At 25.9% G+C, this 23,205-nt stretch overlaps 1 protein-coding gene across 1 annotated transcript in view; it reads left to right on the forward strand.

Moving 5' to 3' along the window:
* The first annotated feature begins 436 nt into the window (after nt 1–436).
* LOC135922953 (amidophosphoribosyltransferase-like) overlaps nt 437–23,205 on the forward strand; it is a 28,588-nt gene continuing 5,819 nt past the window's right edge. The window contains 10 exon segments of the mRNA XM_065457505.1: nt 437–558; nt 609–736; nt 775–914; nt 10,415–10,550; nt 10,595–10,711; nt 10,757–10,838; nt 10,880–11,043; nt 11,198–11,328; nt 12,774–12,891; nt 22,875–22,978. Of these exon segments, the coding sequence (XP_065313577.1) occupies nt 437–558; nt 609–736; nt 775–914; nt 10,415–10,550; nt 10,595–10,711; nt 10,757–10,838; nt 10,880–11,043; nt 11,198–11,328; nt 12,774–12,891; nt 22,875–22,978 (1,242 nt within the window).

Below are 23,205 nucleotides of genomic sequence, written 5' to 3' on the forward strand. Positions count from 1 at the left end.
AACTTATTCCATTATGTTATTATTTGATTAAACATTTGATTGAGAATGCTTTTCAGAAGTACTTTGTATTTTATTTTTTCATGTCAAAAGATATGTTTACTAGTTATTCTTATTTTAAAAAAAATACTCAATTTTAGAATGGTAGGTGTAGTTACAAGGTTACTGAGTTTTCAGCAAAAGTGTGCTTCGATCTCTGGACCCGTTTTCTTAAGACCATCTTCATGAGCGAAGTTAGATTTACGGTTAAAAGATTCCAGATATAGGATAGGAGGCTATATATATTATATAAAAAGGTAAAATTTAGTCTTTATTCATTAAATTAGCATGCTTCATACAATGTATATTATCATGGCCGTAAAATAAAATTGACTTGAAATAAATCTTTATGACAGGTTTCAAATATCTAATATCAAATAATTTAGTCACCGCAATGCTCATGTGAATGGACACATTGAAACATTATTGCGGAATATTTGGATCACTTTCAACAAATGATTATCATGATGAAATAGATATAGCGCATATTATATATTTAGGGTTAGTTTCTTTACAACATAGGTATATATATATTTATTTACCATATAATTTCTAAAAAATAATAAAATAAGAGGGCAGGAATGTGCTGGAATTGTAACATCTTTTGGTGGAAGTAATGACATGAAAGTTTTAAAAATTAAGGGCCTTGTTTCTCATACAATTACCTCCGAGAATTTGACTGGGTTAAATGGACATTATGGTGAACTTTATTTAAGATTATAAGTACAATTTTTATAGGTATTGGCCATACTAGATACTCTACACAAGCTGGTACAGATATGATAAATTGTCAACCTTTTGTGGTTCATACAACATGTGGACAAATTGCTATAGCCCACAATGGGGAGTTGATGAATGCTAAAAAATTGCGCAAAAAAGTATTGGAATTAATGAGAACAATATTATCATACATTTAGATAGTGTTGTTAAGAACCTTGATTTCACACATACAGTAAGAATATTAGCTCCCAAAATCTATATAAATAAATAATATATATTTTAATAGAATATTGAATTTGAAAAAAAAAATAATATTTAATAATAATTAAAATGCATATTTTAATGGAACACTGAATTTGGAAAAATATAATTATACATAATAATTAATATACAGTTTTAACAAAATAATTTTAATTTAATTCTCTTTTGGCAACATTTATTGGATAAACTAAATACCAGACTATATTTGTTAGTCTCTATTATTGGCATCAAAATTAGGGAAAATATATAGAATAACTAACTATCAAACTTTCCAAACCTTCCTACGAATAGATTAAAAAGCTTTTGTTTTCACTATTCAAAATGTGATCCATAATTTTTATATCTAATTTTATATTACTGAGAGAATTCATAAAAAAGGTTATATTACAAATTGGTTAACAGTTGAAAACATGCATAAGTCATAAATTTTAAACCTTAAACTATCAGCCATCTGAAAGATTAATTTTTATAAGATTGTAATAAATATATGTTTTATTTTAAAATGTAACAATTCTATTTCTGCAAAATATTTTAAAATATAATACTTATCGGTTGTGTTTAATTTATGATCATAATATCTGTTTTTTACAGATAAATACACATTAAAAATTAAATATGGGTCATTACATTACAAATCATGCAGTGTTTGGATGATCATCTCTAAAATGAACAAACTTAACATGATAGTTATATATATTTTAGTAAAATCAAAATTTTATAGCTCATATATTTTAGTAAAATCAAAATTTTATAGCTCAACCATATCCAAAGATATACACATAAGTCAAAAATCACACAATATGTGATTTTATTAAATTTAAAAAAAAAAAATTACTTAAGACAGAGTTACAAATTATATATCATTTATTAGCCCTTAAAATTTAACATTGGAAAATATTAAAAAATATAAATTATTTTATTTAATAAAAATATAAGATTATAGAAGATATTTTTTGGGGTGCTGATATTTGTTTATATTTAACTGATTAATAAAATAAAATCAAAGCGTTTTTTAAATTTTATTCTATATTATTTTTAGGTTACACCAATATATAATATCGAGATCTATAATATTGAAAACATTAAAAAAAACAATAAATATATGGAGGAAAAGCCATAATTTTGAATTTCAGTTATGAGAAGTAGACAGACTCGTTTATAAATATTCGTTTTTATTTTCATAATTTGCTTGCCCCACATAACAATATTATTACCCATAATTTAGTATTATTATGTGATAAGAATAAATGGAAAATATTGTTACCAGATTAATATTGAAAAGTGTTTTGGAACAAAATATATTATCACCACCACACAATGATAATCTTTTAGAAAATGTCTAAATTAAAACTTCAACCTTAAACAAATAAAAATTGGATCCAGTACATAGGGATGTAAAATTCTCCATAAAATTTATTGGGGAAAATAATGTAGAAATTAGTGAAAATAACCCCAAAAATACATCTTACTGTTCTATATTTTTTATTGAATAAGTACTAAATTTGTAGAAATAATGCAAAAATAAAAATGCACTCATTATAATTTTTTTATTGAATAACTTTATTAATTAGCAATAAAAAGCCTGTATTATAAATATATATTTAAAATTCATAAGATGTAATTGAAATAGCATCATTATAATATTATAGATAAACCAGAATCCTTGATCTTTTGCTAATATTTTGAACATGATGCCCAATTTGTGTGTTCCTTTAAATGTTGATTATATCTGATAGATATCAATTTTGGACTCTCGTACTTTATGCTATTTAGTTTTAGAAATAAACCTTCCCAAAAGCTTACCAAACTTTCTGATGCATTTGAGGATGGTTATGGTAAAGACCACTTACTTACTACCACTTAGGCCTATTCAAAAAAAATTATAATATCGAATAATTACGAATACAAATTATTTGTTTTATCCGAATATGAATAATTATTTATTCGATTCGTAAAATACGAATTATTCGGAATATTTAATAAATTGATTTAATAATCTAAAATTTGTCATTTCTATTTGATAAACTTCCAATCTGAGAGGTGATGTGTTTAAAAAAAGACTAGCACAAATTTAAAAAATCTCTGAAGTGAAAATGAAAGCAATATTTAAATTTTTATATGCCATATTTTTTGAATCTCATGATAAATTATATTAAAAAATTATACAAATTATAGGTATATAAAAATATAATACATTTCTACAATAAATTATTGTTAGTAGCCTAAATATGTTAGAGAAGAATGCTTCTGATGAAATAGTTATGCTTGATGTTGACAAAATTTCCTCACAAAAAAAGCGATTATATGGGATCAATAAAGATGGTGAAAAGGCTCTTTTTTTTATCATTAAATTATTGATTACATATTTTTTATTATCAGATTATTATAATAATTTTTTCTATTATCAAATTTGCAATAAAAATATATTTGAGTATGATATATTTTATTAAGAAAATTCATTTCAATTATACAAATAATTGGAATCAAATAAAAATATTTAAACGAATCGAATATGAATAATGCACTATTCAATTCAAATTCGTTTTTGAATAGGCCTACTACCACACAACAGTTGATTTTTATACCACCATTTCTGCTTTATCAAAGGGTTGATATGGTTCGAGCTCTCCCATATGCTATTTTCTTTATGGAAATCTTCTTTTAAATGATATTCTGCTAAATTGCACATAATTTTCCCAATATTGCAATAATTGGCCTAAAATTTTAAGTGTAAGGCTACTGATACACAGTCTGATAATTTCAAGCCATAATATCAAGGATCCATAAGCTTTTTTGCCAAAGATATTCTTGGCACAAAATATTTATCTTTTACCACAAAATATTTCCATTAGGGGTGTACACACATTTTGGAGGTCAATCTGGTCTGATATTAACAATATTAAATGTGGCCTTTTACTTATCCAATTGATTGTGTTCTTTTTACTTTTTACATATTTAATTACAAAATATTTATATTAATAAATCATTTATTTCTATAATAATTACATTATAAATATATTCATATATTAATATATTTACTAAATGTACTTAAAAAAAATAATTATTAAAATTAATATATCTAAGATTTCTTTTCAGGCTAAAATTTCTAGAATATCACTAGCTTCACTAAAAACAGATTCAGATGATACACAGGTGTTGATATTGATGAGTAAGTTTAGAAAGATATTTATGGCAGTTCACAGCCCTATATTTTAAAGGATCTGCTGGGATATTATCATTTATTGCTTTGAATATTGGTTCCTTGAGATAATTTTTAATTTTAATGGAATACCGGCAATTTTTGATGGTATAATTAAATTAGAATCTTCATTTGCTTTAATAGTATCAGCTTAAGATCTCCACACACTAAATATGCCAGTTGAATTGGTTGCTGATATTGATGGAATTTCTTCATGTCCATATTTAGATTTTTATACTATATAAATAATAAAAAACTAAATAAATAAATTTTTTACATAGATTAGGTGAATTTATTACCTCACAAAAACTGCTGTTAATGCATTCTAGAGGTCGTTTTTTTATATAAAGCTATGATTGTATTGTAAAAAAAATTGCTTGAAGTGGTCCAAATTTGTCGATAGGAAGTAAATTTTTCCATTATATATATAAGAAAAACATATAGTGATTTTTATATATCGCATCATTCATATAGCCTGAACACCTGTATTTTGCTTACCATGATTAATAAGTTTTTTTAAAAGTAATTCTACGAATGGAACCACATATTGATTCATTTTCTCCACCAATTTCTTTTGTAATGTGCTGAATTAATAATAAAGTCAGCTGGAAATTTTTTAAAAATGAAGTCGCCATTTTATTAGATCGTAACTACAAATTTAATAATATTGGCCTAAAACCTATATTTTAAAAAAGATGAATAATTGGCCGAATTATTCGATAAAAAATGTCGCATCCCTAATTACCACTTTATCGAGTCAGATACAATGACTATAATTATAATTTTGTAATAAATAAATTCCAAAAAAGCAAATACTGCCTCTTATATATCCCGTATCTTTCATTGTCCAATAGATTATTCCATCTTTGTATATATATAAATTTGAAATTGCTATTTCTTGCATATATTCCTTATTTTTCACATTTTTCAACTCTATAATCATCCCTTATCATCATGTTAGACTTGGAATTTTTAAAGAAGATTCATGTCATTTGGATAGTTTTCCTTAAAAACTTCCCATTAAATTTTATATATCTAATAATTCGTTTGATTTTTTTAATGCTTTTTGCATTAATCTTTAATAAGCAGATTTAGGCCATATGTGGCATGGCTAGACCTATACGCCGCCGACCACGCCGGTGCCGCCAGCAATTTTATTTACCCCGTAACAGCCGCCGATTGAGATCATCGGCGTGAGTCGGCTTGCCGCCAATTTTTTTATGGCGGCGCGGCGTGTATAATTTTTAGAATGCTGTTTAATTATATTTATATATTAAATTATTATTATTTAAATTTGAATATTAACATTAATATAATTAACATATGAATTGTATTCTATTGCTATATATAATAGAATAGTGTATATAATTTACATATATTCATTTATCGTATTTTATTTCCACAAACAATACATATTGATTATTTTTATGGACTTGCACGTTTTAAACTACCCTATATACAATTCTGAAATAACAACTCTCTCTACTAATCATAAATCAAGTTATGTCTGGAGGTAATTTGGAAATCTTTTTTAAAGAATGAAAATAAGAAAAGCACAATAAATAATGCCTGATTATATTTATTGTGAACCTTGCTTAAAATTGGGGAAAAAAGATCAGGAAGATTCGGATAAACATAATCAATTTTATTGATATTCTTAAAAAAATTAGGGAAATTATTTCAGCCCTAAGATATCGAGTAGCTGATTTGGAATGTGAAATTGAGGAAGAGCATCGTAAATGTCTGCAGTCTATTTATGAGACAGGTCATATCTTGGATATTGATGATTCTGATCCATACTTTGATGACCATTTTGATATATCTGATGAATCGGATAATAGAAATGGCATTGCACCAACCAATCTAATTAACAGAAACTTTAAAATTAAATTGCCCTACCCACTGGCACAACATTAATTATGCTAGAAAGTGTTCGTAGTGTAAATAATGTTCCAAATAAAATAGGAAAACAATCTTTAATAATGAATGGAATATGATTGATGAGCTTTACGCAGTATTACATCCCCGAGAGTTGGTGTACTTTCTTTCTTCCCAAAAGGGATTGACAATAAACGTAGGGTTATTATTTCGCAGTGAAATAGAAACCCTACAAAGCAATAGATCTGATTGCTCAGATATTATTTGCTTAAAAGAAAATATTTTAAAAAAGCTTGACCATAGGTTTCCCATTACTGAACTTCAAGTTATTTTATATTTTTATTAATAAAATTATATTTTAAACATTAGATATTAGCGACTCTACTTGATCCCAGATTTCAAAATCATAAAATTCAGAATATTTAAATTCGAATTTTACGACATCATTGCAATTTTTAATTAGACATTTAAAACTTTTAGAGCATGATAGAAATGCACAGAATGAATGAGATTCAAGTTGAAGATAATGGGCAAACATCCAGTTCTTATACAGCTAAAATAGCCTGTAAACATTACCTTCCAAGCAACCATTATAACAACATTAGTAATCTAGAACAAGAATGCCATATTTTGCTCAGCAAATATAATATCCCAGAAGAGGATGCACATAAACCTTTTGGAAGAAAAAGCGACGAAAACTTCCTAGATTGGTTAATTTAGCTAAGAAGGTTTTTTGTATACCTGCAAAAGAATTTTTTTCATTGCTGGATTATACTCAATGCAAAAAGGACTTCTTTATGTCCCACCAATCTTGATAAAATACTATTTATTCATGACAATTATAATTTTGCTGAATCTGAATGATATATTATATTTCATACCTTATATTTTGCTTGCATTCCAAATTTATATTTTAATTTGTTATAATAAAAATTAATAGAATATTACTAATGTGTGTTGTTTATGTGACACTGATCTGAGTAAAAATGCAATTTCTTAGTTTAATTCTGAGAATGAGAAATTACATAAATTTAAATTGGAGTAAGAGAGGAAATAATTTAAGAAATGAATTAAACTATGTTAACAATGTGTTAGAAAAGAGCGCTCAAATAAATTATAAAAAAATGTAATACTTTGATTTATAAATTAAATTCATTAAAAAATACATTGATTTATAAAAAAATTTAAAATAAATATCGCGCCCCGTGGTCGACAATTTTAAGGCGGTGGTGATATCGGCGCGCCACCAAACGCTGATGAAAAAATTAAAAAATAACGCCGCCGTCGATTCAGACATCAGCGCACTGGTCTAGACATGGCCAAAGCATTCAATATAAATATTTTTTGCCTCAATAAGACTCCAGGCCCTTTTCATTTTTTTTGCATTATTATAAAAGTGGTTTGTCCAGTCTAATAAGAGTGAAATTTTAAGTATCTAATTTGTTATTGATAATATTCGTTAACTTCTATTCAAAATCGAATGAAGTCTTGCTAATTGTGTATCTTGATGGAATTTTATAGGTTAGGCGCATAATTTTAAAAATTTATTAAATATTTATTTTCTATCAATTAAAAACGGGCAATTTGGCATAAAAATTGATAGTGTCAAAGCACGATAGAGTTCTCGATTTTCTTGAGTTATAATGTCAACTTTTTAATTTAGATATTGGTCTTCTCTTTAAAGGTATTAAGAGTGGCTTTATTTATGTTAGCTTGGGATATTATTTTATTAGGAATACTGGAAACCGGTAGACATATAATATCCTCATCGGTCAAATTATTAACATCAATCTAACTATATATAAATTGTTTATATACCTTTGACATTTTTTAATATGCTAAGATATCTTTGTGGAATTTGAAAAATTATGTTAAGTGTTTCTAGATGTTGTAAGTTTTTCGAGACATTTTTAAAATATTGTAATAATATTTAGTTAAATTAGACATTTATAAGTTATTATAATACCAGTTATGTATGTATGATTGATATATATTCAACTCTATATAACTAGTGATGTAAAAATGTAGGGAAAATATCCTTTACATTTTTGCCAGTTCATCTTTACAAGTATATATCAGAGACCTGCAGACCCGGCCCTAAGCCTGACCTGATCCGGGTACACGGGCTGGGCCATATTTTAATTTTTTATACCCAGGCTGAACCGGGTCTTAATTTTTTTTAAATACACGGGCCGGTCCTAAAAACATTTTTAAAAATAAAACCAAATATTTTAAATCATCAAGTTTGCATGCCTATCTGCCATAAATTATATATTCCCGATTCCTATTTTCTTTATCCCTTCCCTTTTATTATATAGCTCTATTAATTTTACTTTAATTAAAAAATGTTTTCCCTATGGCACTACTGATGTTCCCGCTTAATAGCTACCACCAGAGACACTTTAAATATTGCAAAATAGCACATTTATATTACGAAGTTTTGAAAATCCTTATTTTCTTTACCAACTGTCAGAAATCATCTATAGAAATAAAGTCTGAGATATTAAATGCTTCTCGCTTTCTAATAATGTGTTTTTAACAGAGCTACGCTAGTTATACGTCATTTCCATTAGATTCTATATTAAAAGGATTTGGGAAAGATTACACGAGGAGCCCTTTGCACTAGTGGGCAGGTTACACGTATCTGGAGGCCAAAGAAAATTATATGCCTAGGAATTTCGATTCTTTAAAAATTATTATTTTAAAAAGGGGGTGGGGGTGGGGAACGGCTTATTTTAATTTTTTACTACTATACATCTATGTTTGTTATGTAATATATTGATTTATATTTAGAAATACAATTATCTTGTTATCATTACAAAAATATTTAAGTAAAAAAAGTTTATCTTGTGTTGAAAGTATGTGGAAAAATAACATCATTAAGTGAGAACACGGGGAAATACGAAATATCAATATAATCTAAAAGAGTTCTAGTGGGGATTTTGAATACATCACAAATTGCAATATAATATATGTACATTAAATTGATAAATCTTCCCGATCAATCCCGTCTTCATCTAATATAATGCCTTCTTCACTCCAAACCGCACACAAAGAAACTTTTATTGTTCTTTACCAAAAACCCATGTGATGATTTTGTTTCACTCCCATCCACAAGGAAACATTAATCCTCCTGTCAGAAAATAACTGACATTTAATATAATATTTTAAATTCATTTCTTCTTTTTTTCAACGGCTACAACACCACCCTTCACAAGCCCAGCGTCCCTCTCTCTCTGGTGGTATTGTATCGAATCGTCCCTTTGAATTGTATCAACTTTCGGTACGCCTTGAAAACGTTCAGGGAATTTATCTAATCGACTCCTTTTATGATGATTTATAATATAATATCTCCAGTACATTACAATATATAATCGCTGGAAAACATGTTATCATAATGATATTTACATCGTGGTATCCATATTTATAATCTATGGAACATTAATATTGACAATGTAATATCAGCAAAACATAATAATTCATTCATTTTAAGACATTTGGGAAATAGGAGTTATAATATACATTATTCGGGGTCTGATTAATTAGAATGAGGAAATAATGATTTTACATATAATACTGTAATGTGAACAAATGGTTTATGTGTGAAATGCAATTTCAACCACATGTAATTTTCCTTATGTCATGTAAAAAAACAAAGCTACATTTTTTATAATTATCTCCTAAAATAGATATAAAAATCCATTTTTAGGTATTAAAAATAATTACGAAAATTTTCAGAACAAATATTTTAACAAAATTACAGGACATATGTACAGAAATAAATTTAATATTTTATAGGGAGGAAAAATATATAATGTGTAGAAAATATAATATTTTTTATCTAGGAATTACTCAGTATCCTAAGAAAAATATACCATTTCTACCTAACTCTGCCATCACAATTTATATTACAATTTTTTAAACAAAAGGGGGTAATGAAAATATCATAAATCAGAATACTGTTCTAATATTTAATGTAAACTTTTTCATTACAATCATTTTCATATAACTCCCTTCAAATTATATTTTGACCAGCCCGATTTTATTTATTTTTAAACCCATGCCCAAATTTAGATATTTGGCCCAAGCTCGCAGAATTTTCAATTATAAAATTTATATTAATTTTTATAAAGTTACATAGAATAAGAATCAATATAAAAACAGAATTTTAAATGAATTACTATTTATTTTACTAAAACAAGAGGAAGTTTGAGCTTAGCCTGGCCCGATTTTAAAGTAAATAAATTAAGATTTCACTTAGCTTTGGGCTCTTACATAGGACTTTATATCTTATAATACTTTAAACAACCATATTTTTAGATACAAGTTAGAGGTGTTGGCTTATCAACATCATCTGACAGTGAATTAATTGCTCAACTTCTTTCCACACCAATGTGTTCTGAAGAAAGTTACTCAGATCCAGATTGGAAACATCGAATAATTAATTTTATGAAGGGTTTAATTAATTTTTTTCCTTAATTATAATTATATCAATTTTAGAAAGTTTAATTAGTTATTCCCTTCTATTATTACACGAACATTCTATATGGGCAGTAAGGGATCCTTTTGGTAATAGGCCTTTATGCATTGGAAAAATTGACGATGAATTAGATGCAAGTATATAGATATTTTATAATTTGTTTTTTATTGCAGATACTACAGATAAGAATGATATTTCAAAGCATAAACCATTAAGTTGGGTAATAGCATCCGAATCATGCTCCTTTGGGCCTATTGGCGCAAAGTGATTATTATAGATGTCACAAATATCTATTTAATTTCAAGGTATTATCGTGAAGTTGAACCTGGGGAAATAGTTAAAATCACAAGAACAGGAGTGCAATCTGTATATATAATGAACGCTATAAATAATCCTGATCTCAATATTTATCCCGCTTTTTGTTTATTTGAGTATATATATTTTGCTAGATCTGATTCTCTTTTTGAAGGTTTATATATATATACTTTGCCTATATTTTTAAATTTTGTGATAAATATAAAATTGTAATCACTAATAATAGTCATAAATTAAATGTTTACTCTATTTCTGTTAATTTTTTCTTAATATACATTATTAATTTATATTTATAAATCATTATTAAGGTCAACTAATATATTCTGTAAGGTATAAATGTGGACAGGAATTGGCCAAGGAATGGCCTGTTTTACATGCTGATCTTATTAGCACAGTTCCTGATTCAGCCACTCCTGCTGCTCTAGGCTTTGCACAAGAAGTAAAATTTTATTTAAAATATTCTCATATATAAATAATACATATAATTTTGGCGTTATTTTAAAGGATTGATATCTTACAGGATGTAGTTTATAAAATGTTTTAATTATGAAGATTGTATATATTCCATAACTCAATCAAATTGTATAAAGAATATAATTTATAAAATATAAATTCAAAAGAGAATTATTTTTTTTTTGTTTCACTGAGTTGGATTTTTTTTTTGAAAATGTTGGCTTCTTTTTCCATATTCTAATCATATATGCCCGACGCCACCTCATAAAATCTGGAATATTTTTTTAATCGGCTAGAGATATTTGAATTAAATTTGCAGGTTAGGATTAGAAAAATAACTAATAGAAATTCTAATAATTCACACGATTGTACTTAAGTAATTATCAGAAATATATTTAAAGAATCAGTCATGTTTTCTCACTTATTAAAATAGGATTAATCTTAATAAAAAAATTTAGACCGCATTTATTATAAATTATTTATAAACATGTATAAGTATAAAAACCATTATTAAAAAGTTGTATAAAAAAATTATGGATTTAATAATTGTGTACCCAAAAAGGAACCATAATTACATTTTTTCTATTTGTATTTTTTGTATATAGAAATCCTTTCGCTTCTTTGGTGAAATGTGTAACTTTGCCGCCAGACTTTTTAAAAACTTAAATGTTATAGGTGATAAAGAGCTATTATTTGATGTGACTGTTGAAATGAAAATAAAATCCTATTTGATTGGTCAGTACCAAAGTAAACTCCCAAAGAGGAGGTGATGTTTAACAATATACCTTAATAAAGATTTTTTTATGAGCAAAATTTTGAAGTTTAAATTAAAAAAGATTTGAAAATAACATTTATTTTTATACATAAAATTTACAAAAGATAAGTTTTTTTTTGAATTCTGAGGAAAATTTTGCATGACCATGCTCAATTAATATTTTCCATTTTGAGTAAGAATTTTTGGAAACTCCGGGTCGTATACAATGGTAATGTTAAATTAAACAAAACTTTATAAAATAAAATTTTTGTAATAATTTAAAATGCAAAATTAATCGAATATGAATTTGCTGACTATTTATATTTTATACTCGCAAATGTGGCACGTATACTAATAATTTTTTTTACAAGACAATATTATGCCGATTTATAGTTGAACTAAAAAGACGTCTAACCCTATTTGTTAGCCTAAAACTAATATTTTAGCTTCGGTAGTTTTTCTTGAACATATCGATGAATTTTGAAAAAAGTAGGATAACACGCGCCTCAATGCCTAGCGGATTGACATAAATGATAAGCATATGCCAGATCATTCTTTCTTTACATCACCCCACCCCCCCCCCCCCCCTCCCCATCAAATGATGATATATTCTTCAACATAATTAATAAACCTTTTTTAAATATTTTTTCTCCCATACCGCATAACCTACGTGATAGAGCGGTGTGCCCTACTTGGAAGTTCTTACGAAAAATCCTTACATCGGTCGGACTTTTATACAACCCTCTACTCGTTTGAGAAAATTGAGCGTGTCCAAAAAATTTGGCGTTCTATCAGGTTCATAAATCTCCAATTTTTACTTTCTCGTCATGCATAACATTTTACAAGCGTTGATACAGGGGAGGGGAAGGGTTTACTTAATGGGACTTTAAATATTTGATTTAGAAGGGTTGGTTTAAGAAAAGGTTTATTTATTTTTCCACAGTCAGTCATAGTTTTATTTATTGATGGGGGAGGGGGTTAATTTGAAGAAATGCACTCTTGGAATTTGTAGTGGAGAAGGTAGTGTTGTTAAACGACTTAGTCGAAAACTGAGTCTAAGTTTTGGGTCGAAAAAATCAACCCAAACTGACTTGAGTTATGAACTCGAGTCGTGAACTCAAGTCGAGATTTCAAATTAGTTTTTATTTTAATTAACAATACAATTATTTTTTTAATTTAGACTTCCAACTTGAGTAAGTCGTGAATAGAAATTACAAGCATTAATTATTATTTATTTATTTTTAGTAAAATAATTTATTTTATTTATATTTAAATATTTATTATATTTTAAAGAAATGATATAATTTAATATTTTTTATTTTATAATATATTAAGAAAATGAATATTTATTTGATATCTTTTAATAAAAAAATGATAAGCTGCAATGTAAGTTAAGTAATATCATTTTTGTTACAATTAATTAATGATTTTCACGCCCAAATTTTAAGCAAAATTTGATTTGAATTTTAAATGATTTTTTTTTGTTAATAAACTTTTTTATTAATTCTTTTGTAAATTTTATTTAAATAAACAATTTTTTAGTCGAATTCTTTTATTTATATAGGTTTATTTTTATCATTTTGTAAAATTATCTATTTTTTTAGTATATAAGAACTAGTTTAAATAATTTATTTTTAAATATTTATAACTTTTATAAGCTATTTTCCATGATCATCTCTGTGATAATTGTCATGTTATTTTTTAACATTTACGAAATCTTTGACAGAAAAGGATAAAAATATAATTTATATTATAAAGATGTTAAATTATAAATTCAATGATGATGTTCCTTTCTAAAAATGACAATTATCATAATCTGTATTTTTAAACATATTAGTTTATTTTTGACGCTAATGGGTAAAAACATGTAAATATGTTAAATTAAAATTTTAGTGAAGATGTACCCTAGATAAGTGACAATTGTCATAATCGTTAATACTAAAGTTTTTTGAATTTTTTTGACGCAAATGGGTAAAAATATAAATTGTAAATATGTTAAATTAAAATTTCAGTGATAGATAAGTGACAATTGTCAAAATCGTTATTTCTACAGTTTTTTGAAATTTTTTTGACGCACATGGGTAAAAATATAGATTGTAAATATGTATAATTAAAAATTCGATGAAGATTTATCATAGATAAGTGGCAATTGTCATAATCGTTATTTCTAAAGTTTTTTGAAATTTTTTGACGCATATAGGTAAAAATTTAGATTGTAAATACGTTTAATTAAAAATTCGATGAAGATGTATCATAGATAAGTGACAATTGTCATAATCGTTATTTCTAAAGTTTTTTGACGTAATAGATATGTGACTAATCGTTATTTTTTAACTTTTTTGAATTTTTTAAAATAAAATAGGTAAAAATATATATTGTAAAGATGTTAAAATAAATTCAGTGAAGATAGAAGAGTGACAATAAGTGATCTGCATCGGGCCTTATTTTTCAAGCCCGGCCCGGCCCCCGTTAGAAAAGTTTTGCCGGCTCGGCCAGAACCCGAAATTTTTTTAAAAAAAATTTACCGACTCAGCCCGGCCAGAATTTATTTAAATATAGAAATTAATCAAAATAAAAGACATATTATATGTAGTTTAGTTTCAATAAATAAAATCAAATATTTTTATTTGACATAAAAATTCAATATAAAATTTATAAATTTAGATATATTTAAAAAAAATATCCAAGGTCCGACCGGACCCGGCCCGAATTTTTTTAAAAATATTAGGCCCGACTCGGCCCGAATTTTTTTTTTAAATATTAGGCCCAACCGAACCCGATTATTTTAAATAGGGCCGGATTAGGGCCGGGCCTAACTGCAGATCTCTAGTGACAATTGTCATAAACGTTATTGTTTAACTTTTTTGAATTTTTTTGAAGTAAATAGGTAAAAATATATATTGTAAATATGTTAAATTAAAATTTCAGTGAAGATGTACCATAGAAAAGTGAGAATTGTTATAATCGTTATTTGGAACTTTTTTGAATTTTTTCATAGAAAATAAGTAAAAATAAATATTATAAACATGTTATATTAAAATTTCAGTGAAGATGACCATAAAAAAGTGTCAATTGTCATAATCATTATTTATGAACCTTATTGAAAATTTTTAAAGCAAACTTGTAAATATATATATTGTAAACATGTTAAATTAAAATTTCAGTTAATCATTATTTAAATTTTTTTTGCCCAAATGATCTGGTTTTTAGCCCACGCCCTTCTATCAAATTGGGCTGACTAGCTAAATAATTTAAAAAGTGCTAACGGACCTTTGAAAAATTTTAACAATGGGCAGACTAATAAACAACTTTTATTTGTTATTTAAAATTTATTAGGTAAACATTAAAGAATATATTCTTCATAACTTTTTTTAAAATACCAGATTATCGATAACTGTTGTGGATGTTATCGTCGGAAAAATTAATGAGATAAAAAAAACTTGTTGGATTTGATTTGAAATTATAGTGTCGTAGTATTTCGTCCTATAATTGATCAAATTATAAACATCAGAACGGTTTTCTGCAAAAAGAGAGTTTATTTTGAATGTGCAATATTATCCTAGGCATTTTGATAAAAATAATAGTAAAGGTATTTCTGAAAAGGCCTTGAAAAAAGTGACACAACAAATATATTGAATGTTAAATAACGTAACGAATTGTGTTCATTTGCCTGTGAATTCAAAGATTTAATAGCAGAATTAAATGAAACGGACGATGATATCGTATGAGCAGGTGAGGAGTCTAATGAAAAAGTAGAATAAGATAATAACTCAGAATGTGAATTGTGATAATAAATGTAACAATTGATTAATATGCCTGTATGAAATTCTTAAGATACAATATGCACACAAGTGCATACACTAATTTATTTTTCACATATGCATACATTTCTTTATCATTTACTCAAGTTAATTGCGAGAGAACATTTAGTACATTATAAAAAATAGGCTGAGAAATAATATAGACGAGAAAAATTAGGATCGTTTTTAATGTTAGTTGTGAGCAGTGGCGTAGGCATGGGGGGGGGGGGTTAAGGGTTCAAATCCACCCCTCTCCCAATAAAAATGAAAAATAATTTAATAAATTCTTAAACGCTTGATTTTTATGTTTTAAATTTATTATAAATAATAATAGATATACACATTTGATTATTTTTATATTTATTTTTGGTTTGCAGCTATTTCACACCACCCCAAAAAAGGGAGTTATTTATTCAAACGTATCATGATATTGACTCAAAAAATCAAAAAAAAACTAAAAAGATTTTGTCCGACCAGATTCATCGAAAGACAAGAGTCGGTGAAACTCTTTATTGAAATATATGATGTTGTCTTTGCAGCACTAGAATTTTATATATCAAGCAAGGAAAAAGATTCAGCGGATGCCGAAAATCTTTTGCAGGCTATTATTAAGCCACAATTTTTAATTTCAATTCAATGTGTTTATTTTTTATTTAATTATACATATGATTTTAGCAAAATGTTACAAAAGATTGATTTGGATTTAAGGGAGATTATGAATAGAGCAAAGGATATTGTTGAAATATTAACAAATATCAGAGAGAATGTGGATGAAAAATTTCATGAAATATATGAAAAAGTAAAGATTGCTAATATGTTTGGAATTGAAATTTTTAAACCTAGAGTAGTCTCTAGACAATCCAATCGATCAAATATCGATGCATCTACGATTGAGGATTTTTATAAAATAAACATTTTTATTCCCCTTATTGATACATTTTTATTTCAATTAAAAGAAATATTAGTCATAATTATATTTTAAAAAGCTTTTATTTTCTTCTGCCGGTTGAGTCTAAACTGTTGATTACACTTGCAACAAGAGATGATATTAAAAAAATCTCAGTTTTATGCTGATAATTTAGTAGGTTCATATGATAAGTTACTTTGTGATGTCGAATTTTGGTATAAAAATCTTGACAGAATAGGGTATTCTTTGAGACCCAAAAATGCTCTGCAGGCCCTTTCCATATGTAATTGCATTTTAGATTCCCTGCCTAATATCAAAACATTAATTATTTTAGCTACCTTGCCAATTAGTACATACACTAATGAAAGGTCTTTTTCAACTTTAAAAAGGTTAAAAACCTATTTAAGAAACACAACTGGTGAAAAATGTTTAAATGGATTAGCCCTATTGAATATTTATAAGATTATTTTAGATAAAAATGTGATTCTAGATGAATTAGCAAAATCTCAGAGAAAAGTAGATCGCTCTTTTAAAATTCAAATCAAAAAATAGCAATAAAATTTTATTAGTTTTAATATATAATCAATTTTTTTTTGTAAAAAAGTATTATTTATAAGATAATATTATCATATTTTTTAAATACCATTATTTGCATAATAATTACACATATTTTATATAATTGTAAAAAATTACTTTTTTAAAAATAGAGTTTTTATACATTATAATTTTTAATATTAAAATCTATATTATATAAAATATCAACATTTTGAAAGTATTTTAATTAATAAAATATATACATTATTAAATAAAGGAATGTAAAATATATAATAAAATACCCTAAAATTTTGTTATATGAAAATATAAAACAATTATAACAAATCCAAAAATATAAGCAATTAAGTGTTCAAAAAATGGAAAGTTTGGTGGGCTTCGCCCCCCAAAAAATTTTTAACCCCCCCCCCCCCCCATGATAAAATCCTGGCTACGCCACTGTGTATGAGAACTTTTAGTGGAGATTGAACTAAAAGATATTCTTGTTTATTTGCGCAAAGGTTCAAAATGAGATTTATCAACGTAAAAATTATATATTATCTTAATTCTTTTTTTTAAAAATCATGTAATACATTTAAAAAATAAATAAATATTGTTATTTTAAATTTTTTTTAAATTTTTTTAAAATGGTATTTTAAAAAAAATAGGAACGCTTTTGAACACAAAAAATTTGGATCATTTTGCATGATAATAACAAATAATATGAGTAAATAATAAAAAAAATTTTTTATATTATCATAAATATTTTGATCATTTAAATCGAATATTTTTTTATGCTTACTAAATTATGAAATTTTTAGTAAGGGTGTAGCGTTGAGACTGAACTTTTTTTAAAATAAATTTTAAAATAACTTACTGGTGCCATCGAGGCGCTATAATCATTGAAATTTAAGAATAAATATATAAATAATACATTTTAAATTGAAATAATTTAAAGAACCAAAAAATCTTGCTATTGTTACAAATTTTAAATAACAATGGGAGAGAGAGACGGGGGAGGGATTGGTCATTTATTTTCTATTTTAATCTTTATTTTTCCGATCTTTTCTCAATTTTTTGCAATAATTAATTTTGATAAATAAATTTATAAGTGAGTGCTCATGGCATATTATATTAATATGGATGGAAATTTTATGTCCCCAAAAAAATTTCTGCAATTATATATCAGTACTCCCCCCCCCCCCCCCAACACAAAATCTTACGAAAAAATAAAAAATATTCGAAATAATATTATCATGTTAAATTAAAATTTCTAGAATTGTTAAATTATATATTTTTCTTAAATTCCGGTATGTACAACAAAAATTACTTATATTTTATTATAATTATATATATTTATTATTTTTATAAATACAGTATTATTTTTATTATAATATATATTTAAGCGAAATAAATATTTTAATATACTTGATTTAATATATTTTTAAGTTGTACATGTAAACTATTTGTATATATTGGATAAGTATTCTGTATTATTTACTTTTATATTTGTATGCCTAATAAAAATTTTTAATATTAAATTATTTATATTTGTTTTTTCAATTAGGGGATCATATTATAATCAGAGGATGATTTACCATTTGTGTCAAAGTACCCATAGAAAACTACAAAAGCTAGGTCTGGAAAGCCAATACAGAACCGATGAAGCCCTAAGCTTCTTTTGTGGCATGAGGGACGGCTTAGCATTTGTTCCTTTATGTGATATGGGCAATGCAATGGCATTCCTGAGATCAGTTACTCCGACCAATGGTAAAGATATTCTTGAATATTTCGATAAAAATTACATCAATAGAGTCAAGGGAGGTCACAAGAAGCAATTCTCAATTTCAGACACGTTGAATTGGGCCTCGATTTCCTCCAGAAACTTGGAACGTGAATGAGAGCACCCTATCTGATGAAGAACCCACAAATAATCAATGCGAAGGTTGGGATCATCATTTTTCATATCTGGTTGGGAATAAACGCCCATAAATTTGGGTATTGATTAATAAAATGTTGCTGCCGATGAAACCAAACTTGAACGATGGCGTGTAGGTAGTTGGACACCAAAACAAAATCGCAGAGTTATAATACCCAGATTCGGTTAAAGAAACTTTGCGAGGAATACCGTGATAGGGTGCAAAGCCTTCCAGATTAAATTTTATGAGGGCGATTTTCACCTTTATTTGATGTCAACCGATATAATTATTATTCTAAATTATTAAATTTGTATATACATAATGATTTTTCAATTAAATAAACAGATTTATTGCAAATTTTGTCAAATTTAGTCAACTTAATATAGTAATTAAGGATGGATATTGTATTTATTACTATAGCAAATAATTTATACGAAAATTAATAATACATGGGTTATTTTACTGGGGTATTTTTTTGTCCCAGTACCAATTTGAACATCAGCATTTTTTATGGAGGGTATATGAGTAATCTTTAAGTAATGAATTGGGGCCTAAAAAAATTATTATTAAATTATATTTCTATAATAATTTTTTCTAAAATACTAATTTGCCTATACTTTATTAAATCCAAATAAAAATATACCGATATTAATAGGTCCTAACAGGAGGTTTTTATTTCGAGGTTTTTTTCGGGGGTTTTTTTCTGGGATTCGATATTTTATTATATGAAATTATTAATAATATTGACATTATAGGGGAAATGTGCCATGATTATGTTTTTGCCTTTTTTAAAAAAATTATTAAAAGAGGAAAAGATTTGTTTTGACTTTTAAAGAAAACATGGTACGTCTGATCAATTGCAAGAAAAATTTTTTTTGAGGAAGAATTATGAAAATCGATTTTGTGAAAAAAGGTTTAGTTAAACCCCCCCCCCCCCCCCCACATTTATTCTTAAATACTTTATATAAATAATTACAAATTCAGTATCGTTTTGTAATATTTTTTAAAGAAAATACATGTTCGCATTTTTTAGGCGTGGCGATTAAGTGTGTGAACCCCGGGTCTTTTCCAGAGGCTCGTGATCAGAGCTGGTTTAGTCAATTTTTGGACCCAAACCACGGGTCTGGGGGTTACACAACTAATCAATTAACAAAACTTAATCTTTTTTTATTTAAATAGTTTTCAAATCAATAAATTTATTTATACGTGTAGATTTATAAATCAATCTCCTTACTTTCAAATTTAAATGGTTATGCAATTAAAAAGTGTGCTGTCCTCCTCGCCTAATAAGATAAACTGGCGTAGGCTAAAAGTCACCTCGTTTTAACAAAAAAGTTCAAAAATAACGATTATGAACACTGTCACTTTTCTGTGGTATCTTCATTAAAATTTTAATTTAACATGTTTACAATATATATATTTACCAGTTTTCTTTTAAAAAAGTTCAAAAATAACGATTATGACAATTGTCACTTTTCTATGGTATATCTTCACTGAAATTTTAATTTAACATTTCTACAATATATATTTTTACCGATTTACTTTAAAAAAATTCAAAAAAGTTCAAAAATAACGATTATGACAATTGTCACTTTCTAAGGTATATCTTCACAGAAATTTTAATTTAACATATTTACAATATATATTTTTACCTATTTACTTTAAAAAAATTCAAAAAAGTTCAAAAATAACGATTATGACAATTGTCACTTTTCTATGGTATATCTTCACTGAAATTTTAATTTAACATTTTTACAATATATATTTTTACCGATTTACTTTAAAAAAGTTGTCACTTCTCTATGGTATATCTTCACTGAAATTTTAATTTAACATTTTTACAAAATATATTTCTGCCGATTTACTTTAAAAAAATTCAAAAATAACGATTATGACAATTGTCACTTTATATGGTACATTTTCACTGAAATTTTAATTTAACATATTTACAATATATATTTTTATCTATTTATTTTAAAAAAATTCAAAAAAGTTCAAAAATAACGATTATGACAAATGTCACTTTTCTATCATCTTCACTGAAATTTTAATTTAACATTTTTACAATATATATTTTTACCTATTTACTTTAAAAAAGTTCAAAAATAACGATTATGACAATTGTCACTTTCTATGTTATATCTTCATTGAAATTTTAATTTAACATATTTACAATATATATATTTTTACCTATTTACTTTAAAAAAAATTCAAAAATAACGATTATGACAATTGTCACTTTTCTATGGTATATCTTCACTGAAATTTTAATTTAACATTTTTACAATATATATTTTTACCGATTTACTTTAAAAAAATTCAAAAAAGTTCAAAAATAACGATTATTACAATTGTCACTTTCTATGGTACATCTTCACTGAAATTTTAATTTAACATATTTACAATATATTTTTACCTATTTACTTTAAAAAAATTTAAAAACTTTATAAACAACGATTATGACAATTGTCACTTTCTATGGTACATCTTCACTGAAATTTTAATTTAACATGTTTACAATATATATTTTTACCCATTTGCTTTAAAAAAATTCAAAAAACTTTAAAAATAACGATTATGACAATTGTCACAATGGTACATCCACTGAATTTTTAATTAAACGTATTTACAGCATATATTTTTACTTATTTGCGTCAAAAAATTTGAAAACTTTAGAAATAACGATTATGACAATTGTCACATTTTTAGGGAAATCTTCAATGAAATTTTAATTTAACATATTTACAATTTATATTTTTACCTTTTAGCGTCAAAAATAAACTAATATGTTTTAAAATACAGATTATGATATTTGTCATTTTTACAAAGGAACATCATCATTGAATTTATAATTTAACATATTTATAATATAATTATATTTTTACCCTTTTGTACCAAAAATTTCAAAAATGTTAAAAAATATCATGACAATTGTCACATTAAAATATTATTAGACGATCATGTAAAATAACATAAAAATTTAATATAAATATTTATAAATTATTTAAACTGGGTCTTTATACTAAAAAAAAATAGATAATTTTACAAAAATGATAAAAATAAACTCATAAAAGATTTCAACTAAAAGATTAATAATTCACAAAAAAATTAATAAAAAAAGAAGATTTTAAATTCTTATCAATTCAAATTTTGCTTAAAATTTTTGCATGAAATCACAAATTAATTGTGACAAAAAAAATATTATACAATACCTATTCTAAATATTCGTCCTCTAGTTGACTTAAGTTCACGACTCAAGTGGAAAACTCATGTTCTCGACTCAAGTCGACTTGAGTTCATGACTCGAGTTGACTGGAGTTCACGATTCGAGTCGACTTGAATTCACGACTCGAGTTCACGACTTGAGTTCACGACTTCAGTGAGTCGACTAACGACTCAGACTCTGAGTCAGAGTCGGGTGAACTCGACTTTTTAACAACACTAGGAGAAGGCATTTATGGTGTAAATTTATATTTGATAAACGATAGGAAGTTGGAATGACTTTTTAATTTTTTTTTACCTTCACAACACAATTAACAACTAAAATATTTATTTCTCCAAAATAAATCCTTTTGATTTTGGTTCTTTAAAAATATTTTTATTGAAATAATGATAAATTAGATAATATCAAGAACAAACGCATAGTACTCATAGATGATTCTATCGTCAGGGGCACGACTATACAACCCATCATTAAATTGCTCAAAGATAATGGCGCCAAGGAGGTTAAAATATTTAAATTTTAAACAAAGGCAACTTTCCTTTTATTAGTGAATCGCAGATTTTAGCTAGGGTTAGGATAACGCCATTTTCATTATGGAATTAACTATTATTACGTTTGCCTTAATTATGTTAGTTTTTTATCGTATACAAATTTTCTCTCTGGGAAATTAAATTACCTTTTAAAGTAAGGATGAGGAGTCAATTTTTGATTTTCCAATAAAAATAAATA

This window comes from Gordionus sp. m RMFG-2023, chromosome 1, assembly GCF_954871325.1.
Source record: "Gordionus sp. m RMFG-2023 chromosome 1, tfGorSpeb1-WG-v2, whole genome shotgun sequence".
In the NCBI taxonomy this organism is placed as follows: Eukaryota; Metazoa; Nematomorpha; class Gordioida; order Chordodea; family Parachordodidae; genus Gordionus; species Gordionus sp. m RMFG-2023.